This window comes from Bos javanicus, chromosome 4, assembly GCF_032452875.1.
Source record: "Bos javanicus breed banteng chromosome 4, ARS-OSU_banteng_1.0, whole genome shotgun sequence".
Taxonomy (NCBI): Eukaryota; Metazoa; Chordata; class Mammalia; order Artiodactyla; family Bovidae; genus Bos; species Bos javanicus.
The window spans coordinates 31,574,695-31,592,443 of record NC_083871.1 but is presented as its reverse complement, the minus strand read 5'-3'; the positions used below and the strand labels follow the sequence as shown (position 1 = coordinate 31,592,443).

Genomic DNA, 17,749 nt, shown 5'->3' with positions numbered 1-17,749 from the left:
ACAATATTCCTTGTAAAATTATAAGATGATTTAATTATAAACATGAAAAATTTAAGCCCATCTGAAAACCCATTTTTTAAAAATAATAGCATGTTGTGTTTAAAATACATAATTTGTACACCCAAGTACGTGGTACTGATAAAAATGTATTTCCTCAAAAAAGAAAAGTCTATATTTAGGATCCTAAGCAAGAAGCTCATGTTCACTTAGAAGCCAAAGAAATAGTTAAGGTCTCTTAAATTTCCTCTCCTCAGTCCTATCGTTTTGTTGCTGATGATATTATCAGTTATATTCTAAGGATACGTGTGGAACCCACAGACAGAAGTAAAGACTCTCTGTCCAAACTGGCATCTGTGGAAGCTTGGCCCAGGTGTATTGGAGCCGGTGCTGGTGAGAAGAGGTAGCAGGCTCATTCTCACTCGCCAGGTCAGTTAGCTCGAGGTGCTCTCCTCCTGTGTACCATCCCAGCCTGGCCCATCCCACTCGTGCCCTCTGTTACCCAAGGCTGCCACCCCAGGGAGCAGGCAGAGATGGGGACCAATCCATCACACTGCTGAGTAAGCAACCGCGCAGCAGGTCCAGAGCTTACAGGGTCATTGACACCCTCTCTCCTCTAGCAAGACAGTGTATTAAACACTGGGAGAATGACACGGAGAGACAGAGAAGAAATCCTAGATGGTCAGCATAAATTAATTTTCTGGATAACAGAGATACAGTCCTTTAAGTATCAAAACATTTAAAGAATGTTGATCATTTTTGTCTAGAAATTTCCCAGAATACTTTCTTTGTCTTCTTAGTTTTAAAGGAAGATCCTTAATTCCACTGGTCCTCTTTTTACTCTGTGGCAGTGATTAAAAGAGCATCTTCAAGATTGGCCCATTTGTTTAGCATTAGCTCAGGTTATGAACTCCATTAAAATCCTGATAAACCAGTATGTCTAAGGAGGATGGCTAGAATGGTAAAAGGATCTAAAAATAAAATCAAGTGGGTCCTTGCTAATGCTTGGCAGTCTGATTCTATTTTTGTTGTCCAGTTTCCTATTCTCTCAGGTCAGAAGTTGAGAAACCACAGCCTCCTGCCTGTTTTGTAAATAAAGTGTTATTGGAACACAGCTGTGCTCATTCACTTACATACTGTCTCTTGCTCCATTTGTGTTAAAACTGCACGGTGGCTCAGACGGTAAAGAATCTGCCTGCAGTGCAGGAGACCCAAGTTCAATCCCTGGGTCAGGAAGATCCCTTAGAGAAGGGAATGGCAACCCATTCCAGTATTCATTCTTGCCTGGAGAATCCCATGGTCAGAGCAGCCTGGTGGGCTACAGTCTGTGGAGCTGCAAAGAGTCAGACACAACTGAGCGACTAACACTTTCACTCTTTCACTTGGGGTCCTTGCACCAGAACCTCACAGCCCACTGAGCCTAGAATATTTACACTCCGGCCCTTTACAGAAAAACGTTTGCTAACCCTTGGAACTGAAATGACTGTCACATGCTCTCTTTTGTTATGCTTCCAGCATCTTCTCAGGGTCCTTACTCTCAGCTAATTACTTGAATTGTTGTTTCTGAAATAGAGGTCTTCAAAAAAGAATTTCCATGTTCTCGTCACCAGATATGCCAGCCTACCTGCAGTTCACCCCCTATATCCTCCCCTCCTGTTACAGTGAGGGAAGTATTCACATGCGTGTTTCTGAGAGTAGATCTTTATGCTCTTTTTCCTACTCAAGCACACGTCTCCTGAAAATGCCGTCTCTCTGGCCCACGCCATCAAATTTCTCTCTACATGGGATGATTTCTAATAAAGATAAATGTGCTGGAATATCCCTCACCTTAAATGAGCAACCAGAGCTTCCTGCTGCTGCTGCTAAGTCGCTTCAGTCGTGTCCGACTCTGTGCGACCCCATAGACGGCAGCCCACCAGGCTCCCCCGTCCCTAGGATTCTCCAGGCAAGAACACTGTAGCGTCACTCTTTAACTAGTGTCCCATTCTTTAAATAAAACTCCTCAAAAGAGTTGTCTCTCATTCTCTGTGAAGCCCATGTGAATAAAAGTTGTCCCCCCACCACTTTTTTTTCTCCCAAAAAAGTTATACTCAAAGTCAGCAATTATTCTTGTTAAATTCCATGTCAGTTGTTCGAGCTCCTTTTATTTGATGTTTCAGCTGTACTGGATGCAGCTTTTCACTCCCTCCTCTTTGAAAATACCAGACTCGCTACTCACCAGGTTCTCCTCCTAGAGCCCTCCTCATTCTCCGTTCCAGATTAGTCATCTTTGTTGTTTAGTTGCTAAGTCGTGTCCAACTCTTTGCAGCCCCATGGACTGTAGCCTGCCAGGCTTGTCTGTCCGTGGGATTCTCCAGGCAAGAATACTGCAGTGGGTTACCATTTCCTTCTCAGGGGATCTTCCCAGGGATCAAAACTGAGTCTCTGGATTCTTGACCACTGATCTACCAGGGAGGCCTCACTCTTCATCTTCCCAATATCTAAATATTAGACTCAGTTCATGGATTTCTTCTCTGCTTTGTTTGCATCACCCCATTGGTAACCTTAGTCTTTCCTGTGGTTTAAATACGATCTACCCTATGATGACTCCCATCCCCAGCTTAGTCTTCTCTGGATCTCCTGGCAGCCAACCTGGCAGCTCCACGTGGATGTCTTAATAGGCATATCCCATACCAGATGACCCCCCTTCCCGAAGTCTCCCAATCTCAGGAACTGACAGCCCCTACCCTTCTAGTCACTCAGGTCAAATGTCTTGGAGACAACCATTTCTGCTGACCCTACCTTTGAAATAGATCCAGAATCTAACCACTTCCGACCAACTCTACTGCTGCCATTTCTTTTTCTAAACCAGTTCTTGTCTGAAGACCAGTCTTAATTGGCCTTCTTAGCTTCAGCTGCTTTCCCCCACTTAACAGTGTTTTCTCAACCCAGAAGATGGAATGATCCTGTTAAAAGATAAGTTGGATTATTCCAGTCCTATGTTCAAAACATGTCAAAGTATTTTTCCATCTTGTTCAAAAAAAGAATGTAAACCTCTTGCACGTCCTGTACAGAAGCTACACGTCCTGGTCCAGCATCACCTCTCTGAACTGTCCCACAGGTCTGCCCTCACCAGCTCTGCTGCAGCCCTGCTGTGCCCTTCCCTCATCCTGGAACATGCTGAACACTCCCAGACCTCGGGGCCCTTGAACTTCTGTTCCTCTGCCTGGAACGTCCTTCACTCCCCTTAGGTCTCCTCTCAGATGTCAACCAACAAATCCTTCTCTGTCCCTTACCCTACTGTATTTTCCTTCTTATCATATACCACCATCTGATATTTCGTATCTGTATGTTAATATAATCCACATCTCCTATTTACTGTGGTGTTGGAGAAGACTCTTGAGAGTCCCTTGGACTGCAAGGAGATCCAACCAGTCCATTCTGAAGGAGATCAGCCCTGGGATTTCTTTGGAAGGAATGATACTAAAGCTGAAACTCCAGTACTTTGGCCACCTCATGGGAAGAGTTGACTCATTGGGAAAGACTCTGACGCTGGGAGGGATTGGGGGCAGGAGGAGAAGGGGACGACAGAGGATGAGATGGCTGGATGGGATCACTGACTCGATGGACGTGAGTCTGAGTGAACTCCGGGAGTTGGTGATGGACAGAGAGGCCTGGCGTGCTGTAGTTCATGGGGTCGCAAAGAGTCTGAGCGACTGAACTGAACTGAACATGACGTGTGACTTGGTCTTTATTGTTATTCACCACTGTGTTCTTAGAACCTGTAATAGATCTTGGTGCATGGTTGTTCCAATAAAATCAGTTGAGTGAGTGACTGAGTGAGTGAATGAATGAATAAAATAGGGAATTAGGGCAATGGCAATGGCACCCCACTCCAGTACTCTTGCCTGGAAAATCCCATGGACAGAGGAGCCTGGTAGGCTGCAGTCCATGAGGTCACTAAGAGTTGGACACGACTGAGTGACTTCACTTTAGGGGAATATACATGAGGAATGCATAAAGGAGGACATCATAGATATTGGTATTTAAATATTTAGAAGGTCGTCATATTGGATAAAAAGTAGACATACTTTCAGTTGCTTTAAAGGGCAGTGCTAGTACTCATGGATTGAAGTTTAGTGGTTTCAGAATTTTGTCTAGCATGATAAGGGGCTTTCCAGTACTTCTGGCTCTCCAGCACTGCACAGCGTGTCTTAAGATAAACTGAGATCCTTGTCTAAGGAAACCCTGGAGACCAACTGGAAGACCACTTGTGAAGCACACAGTAAAAATAAATCCCTGACTTCGGTGTAGAAATTCCACTTGCCATTCCAGGGGAATCTGATTTGGACCACTTCCGATTTTTTTTTTTTTGTTTCCTTCCTTTTTTGTAGAGAAAATGCTAGATGAGGAGCTGTCCTTGCCCTTAGGAGTAACTCCTTAGTCACTGCTTTGCATGGACGGTTCCATTCTTCTGATGCCCACTCAACAAACTGTATGTCTTCAGTACAAACTATTAAGACCCTAAAGTTGTGATCACTTGCTGCCCATTTCTCCGTATTTGGTTACATTGCTGGGTCCATTCAAATCCTGTAGATTGTATAGGGTAAAACGAGGATTTGATAGTTTTGGGTGTTCCTGCCAGGAATAACTTCAGATTTCTTTTTGGGTCATTTCCTCATATATCAGTGTGAACCATTTTTGAAAGAATTTGAGTAGAAACTGTTCAGAGTGTGTGTTAACAATGAACATTTTTTTTTCTTATCAAAATCCTAGATTCTTTTTCATATTATCATTATTACTTGGTACTTGGGTATAATGAAAATATGGTGCTTTGTGGACCATTTCTAAACTCTGAGTAAATTTGAAGCTTTCTTTTTGCAGTTGATTTTTAATAACTTTCCACCACATTTCATGCAACATTGGAGTTATTTTACTGATATTGCCCCACAGTAACTTTTCAGTTTTGAAGAAAAGAATTTCTTGTCCTTTTCTTGTGAACTGTGTGTTTGTACATGGAATGAGCTGGTGGAGCTAAGGAATTAGGAGGTTGTGTACTGTTATTTTTAGTTCTCTATCACTTCACCCTGATGGCCGGAGTAGTTCCTGGCTAACTTTCCCATGAGTTTTTAACCTCTTGCTGGGCTTATGTAACAGGAAACAGGCTGTCAGGAACAAATAGTGGCATAGCAGGAGCACCCTTTAGCAGCAAATGATTCAGTGCGCTCTGCCTTTCCCTCTCTTAGAGTAGACTGATAAATGATCTCAACTTAAGTCTTTTGGTGCGGCATTCCTAGGTTAAGTTTCAGTTTTGGAGAGGCAACATATTTTTACCAAGACCATGATTCAATCCAGGCGACAAGAGAAGATGAGTGTATTATAAGGTGAACTATTCAGTGAGCGGTGTCATGTCCTGGGACTGTGGATTTAAGTATATCTTCGCTTTTTCTCCAACTCTTAAGGCCGGCATGATGTGCAAACTTCAGGAGAGAGATGATATCGGGCGAATTGAACTGGTCCAGAAGCTGGCAAGAGAAAGCTGTCAGTTTTTGCAGACGGACAAAAAAGAACAGGAGAAGTCTGAACATGTAAGCACTTTTCCTCTTGGGGATGCAGGTTTGAAGGGGTGGGAAGTGTTTCTGCCTGGTTGTATGTTTGAAGAGAAGAATATTTTATTTTAAATTCTTTGGGCTTGGTTTTTTTTTTTCCCCCCTCCAAAAGCATGCTTCTTAGTAAAAGAGAATGACAACTGCTCTAATTTTCTAGGCCAGTGGTTTATGACACTGGATTTAGAAGCAGTCTCTTCACAGAAGTAGATCATGGAGAAATATAAGAATGCAGAGGAGCACATATGAATGCATGTCTATTTGATAGCTTCCAGGCTTGACTTGGGGAGTTTCACCCCATCAGAAACTCTGTGGAGTATGAATTCTAAAAGAACATTCTGATGTACTTTTATGTTGAGCCCAGGGGGTGGGTCTAGTTATCAGGCAAGTAAGTCCTAACTCAAGAAATAGGTGAGAACAGAGGAACAGATTCTAGATGCTTAGACCAAGCGGCAGAGTCAGAAGGGCGTTTTCCCAGTATTTCATGAACGTTTGTGTTCCAACAAGAGTTATATTGTTCAGATGCAGTTAGACTGGAGGGAAGGGACGCTTTGCTCCGTTGTCCTGAAAGCGGTTATTCAGACTGAGCCTTAGAACCAAGAACGCTGCGGTCATGCTGGGGAGACAATGGGACCACTCACTTCTGCTCCACACTGTTGTCTGTTGACTTCGTGTTGTTGTTTGTAAGGCCTCACCCTCCATGCTGAGCCCTCCAGGATTGCTCATGAAGACGAAAATTCCCCAGTGTTTATGAACGTCTTTTCTCTGACTTTTAATCTTTGCTGAAATGTTATTTTCAACCCTTTGCAAGGGAGCAGAATTGGTTCATGCTCGTTCCGCTCCTAAACCATCAGTACAAACAGCAGAGATTGACAGAGCGGGAGAGGAGGTGAGAGGTCCCAGGATGGCAGGCTGTCCGTTTGATCACGTAACACATCTATAGCCGTGTGGCATTGAGTCATTAGCTATCAGTGTCTCAAGGGGGAGAACAATTAGGCAGTTTCAGAGCCTGCAGTGGCAGTTATCTTAGAGGTGACTGTTGGCTTTAAGTTTGAGTGGATGTCTCAGGAGCCTTCACCTCAGAGGGTACTACTTAAGGAACTTTCTTGCATTGTCAAAAACACTCCAAAGGTTAACTGTATGGAAGACTGACTCCTAACCTCTTCTGCATCCATAGAATATCCCAGCGCATGTCTTAAAGTTCTCAAAACAATGTTCCTTTTGATTCATCTTAGTTAGAAGAGCAGTCGTTTTCATATGCTATATTTTATCGATTTCCGGGTGCACTCACCCCCTCCCTCCACACACATCTTAGCATTTCTGAAATCAGGATGAGTCTTAACAGTTGATGATATGAAAACATGCCCTAGTTTAATTGAGAGCATTTCTCTTCCCTGCTGCTGCTAAATCGCTTCAGTCGTGTCCGACTCTGTGCGACCCCATAGACGACAGCCCACCAGGCTCCCCCGTCCCTGGGATTCTCCAGGCAAGAACACTGGAGTGGGTTGCCATTTCCTTCTCCAATGCGTGAAAAGTGAAAGTGAAATCGCCCCATCATGTCTGACTCTTAGCGACCCCATGGACTGCAGCCTACCAGGCTCCTCCGTCCATGGGATTTTCTAGTCAAGAGTACTGGAGTGGGGTGCCATTGCCTTCTCTGTTCTCTTCCCTGCTGCTGCTGGGGCTGCTGCTAAGTTGCTTCAGTCGTGTCCGACTCTCTTTTCCCTGCTACTGCTAAGTTGCTTCAGTTGTGTCCAACTCTGTGCGATCTCATAGACGGCAGCCCACCAGGCTCCCCCGTTCCTGGGATTCTCCAGGCAAGAACACTGGAGTGGGTTGCCATTTCCTTCTCCAATGCATGAAAGTGAAAAGTGAAAGTGAAGTCTCTCAGTCGTGTCTGACTCTTAGCGACCCCATGGCCTGCAGCCTTCCAGGCTCCTCTGCCCATGGGATTTTCCAGGCAAGAGTACTGGATGACGTATTATACAATGGAGAAGGAAACGGCACCCCACTCCAGTATTCTTACCTGGAAAATCCCATGGACAGAGGAGCCTGGGACAGTTCATAGGGTTGCAGAGTCAGACAAAACTGAGCCTGGGACAGTTCATAGGGTTGCAGAGTCAGACAAACTGAGCGACTGAGCACACATTATACAATGGATTGTATATTCGATTCAGTGGATCAGTGACAACCTGAGGGGAGGGAGGGATCTTTTAAAATCAGACCAATAGAGTAACCCTTACCCCTTCCCCAAGGTCAGAAATCACCAGCCTTAGGCCATAGACAGCTTTATGCTTAATAAAAAGGTACCTGTGTTGCCTTTGCCTGATTAGTTTAATCCAGAATATTATAGTTACAGTTAATGAGAATATAATACCCTCCAAATACAATTGCTGCTGTTAAGGACTTTGACCATGAGATGGAAATTTAGTGGTGGAAGGTTTGCAACTCTGCTTATGGTTGTGTACTCACTGTTCTCTTTAAACCTTCATTTTAAGATGATAAAAAAGAACACTATGGTTTTTTACTTCTTGCGTGAATGTTGTAATAAGGATGCATTAACAGCTCTGAAGAGTGTGTCCTTCTGAGGGGAAAGATGATGTATAAATAAATAGTGGAATGATGGCCTTTTCTCTTTAGACTTTTCCTGCTGAAGCTGACAGTCAGGAAAGGTGAATATGACGGATTCTGTGATCTCCCTCCTTCAAGCTGACATCAGCTGAATTGATCAGCTCTCAAAAGGCTAAGGCTTCCACGGTGCGCCACCAGATGGAACCTTTGACACTGGGTGCTTCCTGCACCTTTTACAGTTGTTCGTTAGGAATAAAAACCATCTGCTGGATTGTTTCACTCTTTTGTCTTAAGCACTCGAAATAGCAATCCCTTTGCTTGCCGATGGAGTTCAGTGTCCATGAGCTGGTTGCAGTGTTTTCATTTTTCCTGCCCTCACTTTCTTTTCAGCATCAGTCATCTGTTCTTGTCCATGAAAACACACAGAATATACAGAGGAAACTGCAGTTTACTTAATGTAAACCTAGTTCTGCAGTTTCCTACTCTTATAACAATAACAATTATGACCAAACCCTAGAGTTAACATACAAATTTCCTTTCTTTTGTGATTCTCAAATGCTTCAACTACCTCATCTACCATTCTTGAGCCAAAATTATTCAAGTGGACAGTGGTAAAATTTGAGTTTAGAATCTCAGATGCCTATCGGTCATTCTTTTTAGTGAACGACTTTGCTTCTCCAGTTCCAGTAAGCCATGTCCCTCTTTGTACATAAGCATTCAAAAGAGAAAGCTGCTTTAAGGTACTACTGCCCAGAGATAGACATGAATTTGATAGAATAAGGCTTTTGTTGCTGGTGCATCTTGTTACAAATTGAAGGGGCTTTGAGATTTCTGAGTAGGCATATCTAGTATCTTCTTAAACTGGTAAATGTCATGATTAAAAATGGATGCAATTAGAGAAATGCTTCACTCTGTGCTTTTGCCAGGGTGTTTCTGAAGTTTAAAAAAAGTTAAATGTATAATTACCACAAGTTTCTCAGGAAGCACTTACTTTTCCTATTTTGTATTAACAGGCTGTAGGCATTATTAGCCAGCACTCATTCCCAAGTGTTGAAAATTATGTGAGAACTTTTAAGAAGGGGACAGAAAGGGCTCTTTCTTATAAACATTATGAGAGTGAGCTTAATATTTCGTCATTAATTCTTTAAAGAAATTGCCTCTTATGTAGGCATCATATTTTCTGGTCTTAGTTTTATGATTATATCCATAGAGGAAGGGGCATATGTTACCAAATGGGAACTTTTGAGCTTGACCTGGAAGGATGACTAAGGTCATAGAAAGGCAGGGCAGGGAAGAGCATTCAAGATAGAGAGACCGTCAGGAAGGTGTGTGAGTTGAGCCTGGGCAGTTCTTGGGAAAGGAGCTGGGGTGGGGTGGGCTGTGAGGGAGGGTAGAATTCAGTTGTGAAAGACCTGGCAACCTGCTCTGAACAGTTTAGACTTGCTTTTCTGGCCAAGGAAAGCCATCAAAGAAGGGAAGCGGCGTAATCAGATGTGGTCTTTGTAAGATCCCTCTGGCATTGGTTTAGAGGAAAAATTGAGTGAGGAAGAGGGAAACGCTGGAGAGAACCCTTAGAAAGATATTGTTGTGAGTCAGGTGAGAGATGTAAGTCTGAACCAGGGTGGCAACTCTGGGAAATGAGAAGGTCACAGATGATGAGTCATTTAGATGGTAAACTTGGCAGCATTTGATGACTGGTGATGGGAGGATGTGTGTGCTAATTTACACTAAGCAGTTTTGAAGTTTGTACTACAATTTCCTGGTATGGACATGAGAAAGTTGTCTTTATCACCAGAATGGCTGGTCATTTTCCCCCAAAAAGCTCTGTAGCCGTTTCCCTTGCCTTGTCCTGCAGCCGTTTCAGGTATCTGAGATGCTACAGCACACCGTGTTTATCTCATCAGCAAACCGTCAGATGGGTTTTTGGCTAACAGTAGGGAGACTGCTTCTTCTGAGACCCAGGTACTTGGACGATAGCTTAAGCATAGAGACTCTCTGGTAACCTCAAAATGAACTGAATTATTTGGCCAATGCTTTGGCATCGGCTGCAGTGATGTACTTCCTTCAGAACTAACTGTGATTTTAGAGGTGTTCTCCTGATCCATTTAGTCTGAGTTGGTGTTTCTATCGGAGAAGGCAATGGCACCCCACTCCAGTACTCTTGCCTGGAAAATCCCATGGATGGAGGAGCCTGGTAGGCTGCAGTCCATGGGGTCGCTAAGAGTCGGACACGACTGAGCAACTTCACTTTCACTTTCCACTTTCATGCCTTGGAGAAGGAAATGGCAACCCACTCCAGTGCTCTTGCCTGGAGAATCCCATGGACGGAGAAGCCTGGTTGGCTGTAGTCCATGGGGTCGCACAGAGTCGGACACAACTGAAGCGACTTAGTAGTAGCAGCAGCAGGTGTTTCTATACTGTTATTCTAGAATATCCTTGGTCATTTATTCATTCAGTGCACCTTTATTAAAGCTAATGTTGTAGTGGATCCAGAATAACTATGCTGGTTCCTCCCTGAAGGAGTGTAGTCACGTGTGGAGAGGAGATACAAACACATATAACAGTGGTAAGAGGAGAGACAGTGGTAATAATCCCCAGAGAGATACATGGGTGTCACAGCAAGAATTTTCACCTCGGCAAACAGGATTCTTTCTTATGGCAGAGGTAGAGTTTGATGCGGACCTTGAAGTAGGTTTGAAGTTGGAATTAAACAATCCAAACTGAAGAAGAGCATTCCTGGCAGAGAGAAGAGCATTACAAAATACACAAGCTGTTTTTTTCCCTTGATATTGAAACCACTCTGTGTCACCAGAGCACCAAGAGTGGGGTTTGAGGGAGATGGTGGCAAAGATTTAGGAGAAGGAAAAGTTGGTGAGGAACGAGATCGGGGCCAGGCTGTGGAGGATTTTGAGGGCTGACATGTTTCACTTCATTCAACAAATAATGAAAAGCTATTGACTTGTTTTGTTAGTTTTCATAAAAAAGAAGGATGAGGGGGCCCTTCTGTGAGGGAAATGATGTTATTTCAGTGTGACGGGTCAGAAAGCTGAGGCTGGTGAGTGGCCAAGCAGAGCTGGGCCAGGTGGGAACTCCAGTCCGGCTGCCCCTGGCCACCTGCTCGCTCAGCCATCAACCCCACAGGGCGCCTGGTGTGAGGACCGGAAGCCGAGATGGCAGGACGGTCCTGAGAAAGGGCGGCTGCCTGGACCACAGCCCTGGGGGAAAGAGGACGAGTCTGTATTGAAAGGATGGTGGTGGTGAAGTATGGGGAGGAAGGAAGAAAAGGGATGCTTAGGTACAAGCTTCTTTTGAGTTCTAACTTAATTTTCTAAAGTGTATAGACAGTTCACATGTAGTGTCTGTGAAGCTGTTGGATTGAAGAACGACTCTAGACGTGGCTGCTGTGTTCTGCCATACCACACTGTTTACCGGAAGACTGAAACTCAGCTTTTCCTGAAATGTCATTTATGCTTCGTAGTGTATTACCTTGTAGAAGAGGAGTAGCAACACGCAGCTCCTAAACTCGACCTCCTAATTTCCACTCTGCAGAAACAAAAGTCTATAAAACGTGCGTGAAAGCCGTGCCTAGCGATGCTTACTCTCCACAGGGGCCCTGTCTGTGTCCCTCCCCCTCCCCACACCGCTTTCTTTAGTCCCTTTGTTGAGTCTGGGACCCACCCTACTTCCTTCCCCTTTTCCAGTTCACTCATGAAATATGGGTGGGAAGGAGGTTTTACACATTCTGAAAGCGAATCTTGGCAGGGTCTGCTGCCAGGCTGGGGTCCCTATCTCTCAACTTAAACCGGAATTTCCTCTCCCCTGTTTCCTGCAGCCTCATCCTGGAGCCCTGCTTGCGTCAAAGGGCTCACTAGGCGTCCAAGGGCTTGCTGCCTGTGCGTCCCTGGGGCAGAAGTGGGCTGGAGTATTCTGGCTCTTGCTGCTCTTTATTTCACACTCTAAAAGTTGATCTCTGCATTTTCCCCACTTTCATTTAGTCTCTTACTTAAAAAAAAAAAAAAAACACTGTATATAAAATGAAAACCCTCCTTATGCTCTATGTGAAATCAAACTCGCTTTATGCATAGAGGTGAGTAAAATTAAAGAGCAATCATGGCATTATTTGAAGTTTGCCGGTGATTTAGTTTAACCAAGAACTACTTAAAGACAAGTGCAGTGTTATCACATCATTGCTTAGTTTCAAAAGCCAGAATTCAAATGTAATAGGCAAGTCATAACATAGTAAGTGGCCCACTACTGAGAAATTCTATGCAGAAACCATGTTGTTTTTCTTAATGAGAAAAATCCCAACTTTGTGTTGGTTTGGCATTTACATACATACCTTTTTAGAGGAAATAGGCTTCATTGAGTGAGTTGTTTTTGTTCATCTTTAATCAGGATTAATTTTAATCAGAGTAATCATGAAAGTGATAGACGAGATAGGTCTTGCCTCCAAGAAGTTTACAGTCTGGCTGGAGATAAAATTCACACGTGGAAAACCAATGCACCATTCAAAACAGTGTTAAACGAAGTGTTTAAATAATTTCACAGACGTTCAGGGAGAGGGAAGTACCTCTGGTAAACTTTTTCGCAGTTGCAGCAATCCATAGAGAAAGTCTTTTCCTTTTTCAAAAGCAAGGTTTGGAAGTTTGGTTCATTTTAAATCCTGCTTTTATTTTGTTATTTTGCGTCATAAAATCGGCAGCCAGGCAGCCAGGGGACTTCAGTGGTTGAGCTCCCACTGTCTGGCAGAGCCATCTGCCCACTAGCTGGGGTTTTTAGGTCTCACAAGAAGCCTGTTGCAAGTCTCAACATTTAAAAAATATTATCTTCAGTTTTTAACAGTTTAAGCAGAGACGAACTTGTCATTATTGTATTCGTTTATTTTTCTGAAGTTACTCGTTTATTTTTTAAAAGGCCCAGTTAAGAAACTGGATCCTGGCTCAGTTTGGTTTATCAAATTCATATTCTTAGCAGATGTTGGATTCCCTATGGTACAGATGCTACTCACCAGGTTATCAAGTTCTTCTACTTGTAATATTAAAATAGTCATATTATCTTCAGTATGTTTGAGAAATCATACTGCTGTGTTGTGTAGTCGCTCAGTCGTGTCTGACTCTTTGCGATGCCATGGACTGTAGCCCGCCAGGCTCCTCCGTCCATGGGGATTCTCCAGGCAAGAATACTGGAGTGGGTTGCCATGCCCTCCTCCAGGGGGAGAAATCATACTAAATATGGTGAAGCATTGAAATACTGAAAAATAAAGTATTTTTCTCAACTTTTGGTCCTCTCAGTGGTATACCTCACTCCAGACCCCTGGCAACCTTATATTCTTTTTTTTCTCTACCCCTATCAAGGCGTGATCTGCATTAATATAACCGTATTGATACTTTGTAGGTTGTCATCTGATGAATTAACAGTAGAAATCTTTGGTGGTTTGGTTTCATTTGAATTTATAATGAGTGGGTTAAGACAAAAGGATAGAGCAAAGATGTGTGGACAGATGGACAGCCCTTCATAGAGAGATGGACTGTACTTCATGACAACTGTGTACCACTGAGGCCTGGAGAAATAAGACATGGAGACACAGGTACTCATGTACTTTGTGTCTTGATTCCCCCAAAGACTGTCCTGATACATCAGTGCTTTGGGGGGAGGCAGCATTGCAACAAATTTACAGGCTAAGTTCACAGTTACTGTTGTCTAGTTGCCAAGTCCTGTCCAACTCTTTTGTGACCCCATGGACTGTAGCCCACCAGACTCTGTCCATGGGATTCTCCAGGCAAGAATACTGGCGTGGGCTGCCATGCCCTACTCCAGGGGATCTTCCTGACCCAGGGATCTCTTGTGTCTCCTGCATTGGCAGGCAGTGGATTCTTTACCACTGAGCCACCTGGGAAGACCTGAGTTCCCAGTTACCTGCATGCTAAGCTCCAAGATGCGATGGAAGCTTATCACAGGACACTCAGCTGGTCCAGGGAGACATGCCTGTGTCCCCGAGGAAGAGACAGGATCTGAAGAGTCAGAAGAGTTCTTAGAAGAAGTGAAGCAGGGCAGGCAGAGGAGAAACCCGCGTGAGGACAGGAAGGGCTGGTGCAGAGGACGCTGCCACTCTGCAGGTGGAGCCAAGCGGCTGGAGCCCGGGGAGGGCGAGGAGGCCGAGGAAGCAAGGCCTTACCACAGGCTGAGTCAAAGACGGGCTGCTCAGAGTGATACAGAGCCCTTGTGGACACTTTAAACAAGAGATGACGATGATTAGATTTGAATTTTTGAGATTCCTCTGCTGCAGTGTGGGAATGGGTTTGCCAGCCTAGAATGGGTCACACTCACTCCTTTCAAAGCTTCCTGACTCGCCTTCCCTCACAGACCTCTCTTAATTTTACGTAAAACGGTAACCAGCATAAACGTCAAAGGTTTGCTGTGAAGACAGAATGTCCAATTATAGCTCAGCTCTTAACTAAATAGCTTTACTCTAAAATGTACCACCTCATCATTTTTCTTTAAAAAATTGACTTTGATTCAGTCCTGTTTCATAGAATGAATTTTGAACTTGCGTGTAATATGAATACTTTCTGTTAATTAACACCCGGCAGGCACGTATGTTCACATTAAATATACTTACTTTGCTGCATAATATTTGCTGCATATTGATTCAGCCAGAGTTTGGTGATTTCTGAGTGATTCAGATACTTCAGTTGATAAAGATGAGGAAAAGAAATTTATAAAAGATTTTCATGTGGGATGCAAAGAACCTTTTTTTTTTTTCCCCTTTTGCAGTGGGAAGTGGGTGGAAAGGAAAAATTCCATCTGGCATACAGCAGCCCTAAATGTTGTTTTAAGAGAGCAAAAATAGAAGATGGCTGAAAATATCATAACAGAACATAGCAGACTGTGGCCAAATGTACAGTACATATTTTTCTAATAAATCATGTTAAATACCCATATTTTACTTAAAACATGACCATGTTCTTGTTTGTCAGTATATACAAATTTGTCTTTAATTTTTGAAAAATCACCCACTCCATTATTGAAGAACAAAAGACTTGTTTGAATGTCTTGAAGTTAATGCTGTGTCACATTAGGTCTACCGGGAATAGGTTTTTGCAGGGTTTTCTTTCCTTTTCCAATCTTTCCCTCCTGTATTCAGGGGGAAAAAAAAATGGAGAAAGAAGATATGGCACTTGGTCTCTTCATTTATTGTACATTTGTCTGTAATTAGGTGAACAAGGCTCAACAATTTTAACAAAACTTTGTAAATGTCCTCTTTGTTCAGGTTCCAGGAATGACTGGGCTTGATGGAGGTGAGCTGAGTCAGAGTAAAGGATTAGGGGCTCCTTTAGATCCAAGAAATACAGACAGGGAGTGAACAATGGTGATAATAAGGTAATTAAGACGGCAGGAAGTGGCCCTGGGGTAGGGATTTCCAAGGAAGCTCAAGAAGACTCAGTGAGTCCCAGAAGGTATCTTACTGACCTCCCAGGTTGGGGTGGCGTAGAGGTGTCCAGTTAAATTTTGACCCTGTGCAATCAAAATCATACGGATGATTCGTTAAACCTTTCTTGATCTTGCCTTGGCTAGGATTTATAGAGGTAAAACAAGCTTCCTATTGGTACTCTTGTGAATAAAGAATTCTAATGGTCCCCAGATGGTGCAGTACCTAATCAAATCCCAAACTGAATTTTATGGTTGATAGATGCTGTCACTTTCTCCCAGCTCAGTGACCTTACTGTTATTATAAGTTGGGGGGATTCTGATGATGTGGTGTTTTTTGCAATCAATCCGAGTATCCTGGAGTTTTCCTCTGAGAAGCATAGGCTTTGATAAGAACTTTTTTGATATGATGTATCTTGACTGGATAAGAAAAAGTTTCACTCAAAAACTGGCAACTGCTAAATAGGATTATAAACAGTATCCTCTAAAATGGGTAGTAAGTACTTCACAATCCATTAATTCTGTCTAAAGTTCATTAATCACAAAAAGATGTTGAAATATTCTGATATATTTCTCCTAGTAAGATGTATACCTTTTTAGCCTCTGTTATCAGAAGCAAAAGATCATTAATTGAAATAGTCATTATCGGAGAGCCTTCAGGTTTGTTAGAGAAAGGTATAATTTAGTCTTTGTGCTTTTATCGCTCTGTGTTTCTGGAGTTATATTTTGTGGGGCTCTAACAGAGGCTAGCCTGATTGAAGTGACCCTTGCTCCAGTAAGCATTTCTATTGAACTACTTCTCCTCTGCTTGTTAGCAGTTGTTATCTGTGACCCCATGGGCTATAGCCTGCTAGGCTCCTCTGTCCATGGGATTTCCCAGGCAAAAATATTGGAGTGGGTTGCTGTTTCCTTCTCCAGGGAATCTTCCTGACCCAGGGATCGAACCCTCATCTCCTGCATTGGTAGGCTGTTTCTTTACCACTGAGGCACCAGGGAAGCAGTTAGCCCTTCCAAAAACTAACACAGCAAGTCCTAAAAGCAGGCACAAACAGTTTTGCCAACAAAAAGTTACTGGGGCATTCAGTGCTTATTAAACATCCATAGGGAAGCACAGAACTGAAAATTACCTCTGTGTTAAAACAATACTTTGATATAACTCTAAAATTGTTGGAACTGAGAGGTTAATTGAAACCATGGAGATAATACTGTCTCCTCTCCTAGTACGTATGACTGGAATATACAGTGGCAGAGACAGAAACATGCATGGCTTGAGTTAGTGCTGAGTTGTACCTACAGGTTTGAGGTTAAGGGATATACCAGTCAGGTGGAGAAGGGAAGCTTTTGAGCTTCAGTTCAGTCACTCAGTCATGTCCGACTCTTTGCGACCCCATGAATTGAAGCACTCCAGGCTTCCCTGTCCATCACCAACTCCCAGAGTTCACTCAAACTCACGTCCATCGAGTCGGTGATGCCATCCAGCCATCTCATCCTCTGTTGTCCCCTTCTCCTCCTGCCCCCAATCCCTCCCAGCATCAGAGTCTTTTCCAATGAGTCAGCTCTTCACATCAGGTGGCCAAAGTATTGGAGTTTGAGCTTTAGCATCATTCCTTCCAAAGAACACCCAGGACTGATCTCCTTTAGAATGGACTGGTTGGATCTCCTTGAAGTCCAAGGGACTCTCAAGATGAGGCCAAATTCTAACTAACCCTTAAAATTCGAGAGAAGAAACTTTGGAACAAAGCAGAGAGCCAATTTTATTCTGATTGTCTTTTAAGGAATATACTTGAATGCCAGATGCTTGTGGGCAGATGCCTCTCAAGACTTGCTGAGCTGTTAAATGCCATTTCCATTGTAAGTTAGCAATTGTGTCTGACCTGTATCCTAATTTTAAGTAGATGCCACTTCTATTTGAAGTCAGTAAATCTCAAATTCCTGTCCTTTAGTATTACTCATGATCTTGGCATATAGAGGAGATCTGCAGAGACCTGAGACAAGTGTGCCACACCCTGGAAAAATCCTTCCTCATGAAGATCCAGGTGGCCCCAGGTAGAGTCAACATCTGTGGCTGCTGATCCCCCTGGGCCCCACCCTGTGTGCTTTGCCATTTTTGCATCTTGGCTCTGACTTCTGCTTTTAGGTACCACACCTGGCCATGCCAAAACCTTCGG

The 17,749-nt window shown here is 43.5% G+C and overlaps 1 protein-coding gene across 3 annotated transcripts in view; it reads left to right on the top strand.

The window, feature by feature from the left end:
- RAPGEF5 (Rap guanine nucleotide exchange factor 5) overlaps positions 1-17,749 on the top strand; it is a 234,930-nt gene that overhangs the window by 128,247 nt on the left and 88,934 nt on the right. For all 3 annotated transcript variants that reach the window (XM_061413684.1, XM_061413685.1, XM_061413686.1), the window contains one exon: positions 5,439-5,564. In XM_061413684.1, the coding sequence (XP_061269668.1) occupies positions 5,439-5,564 (126 nt within the window). The remainder of the gene's footprint in view (positions 1-5,438; positions 5,565-17,749) is intronic.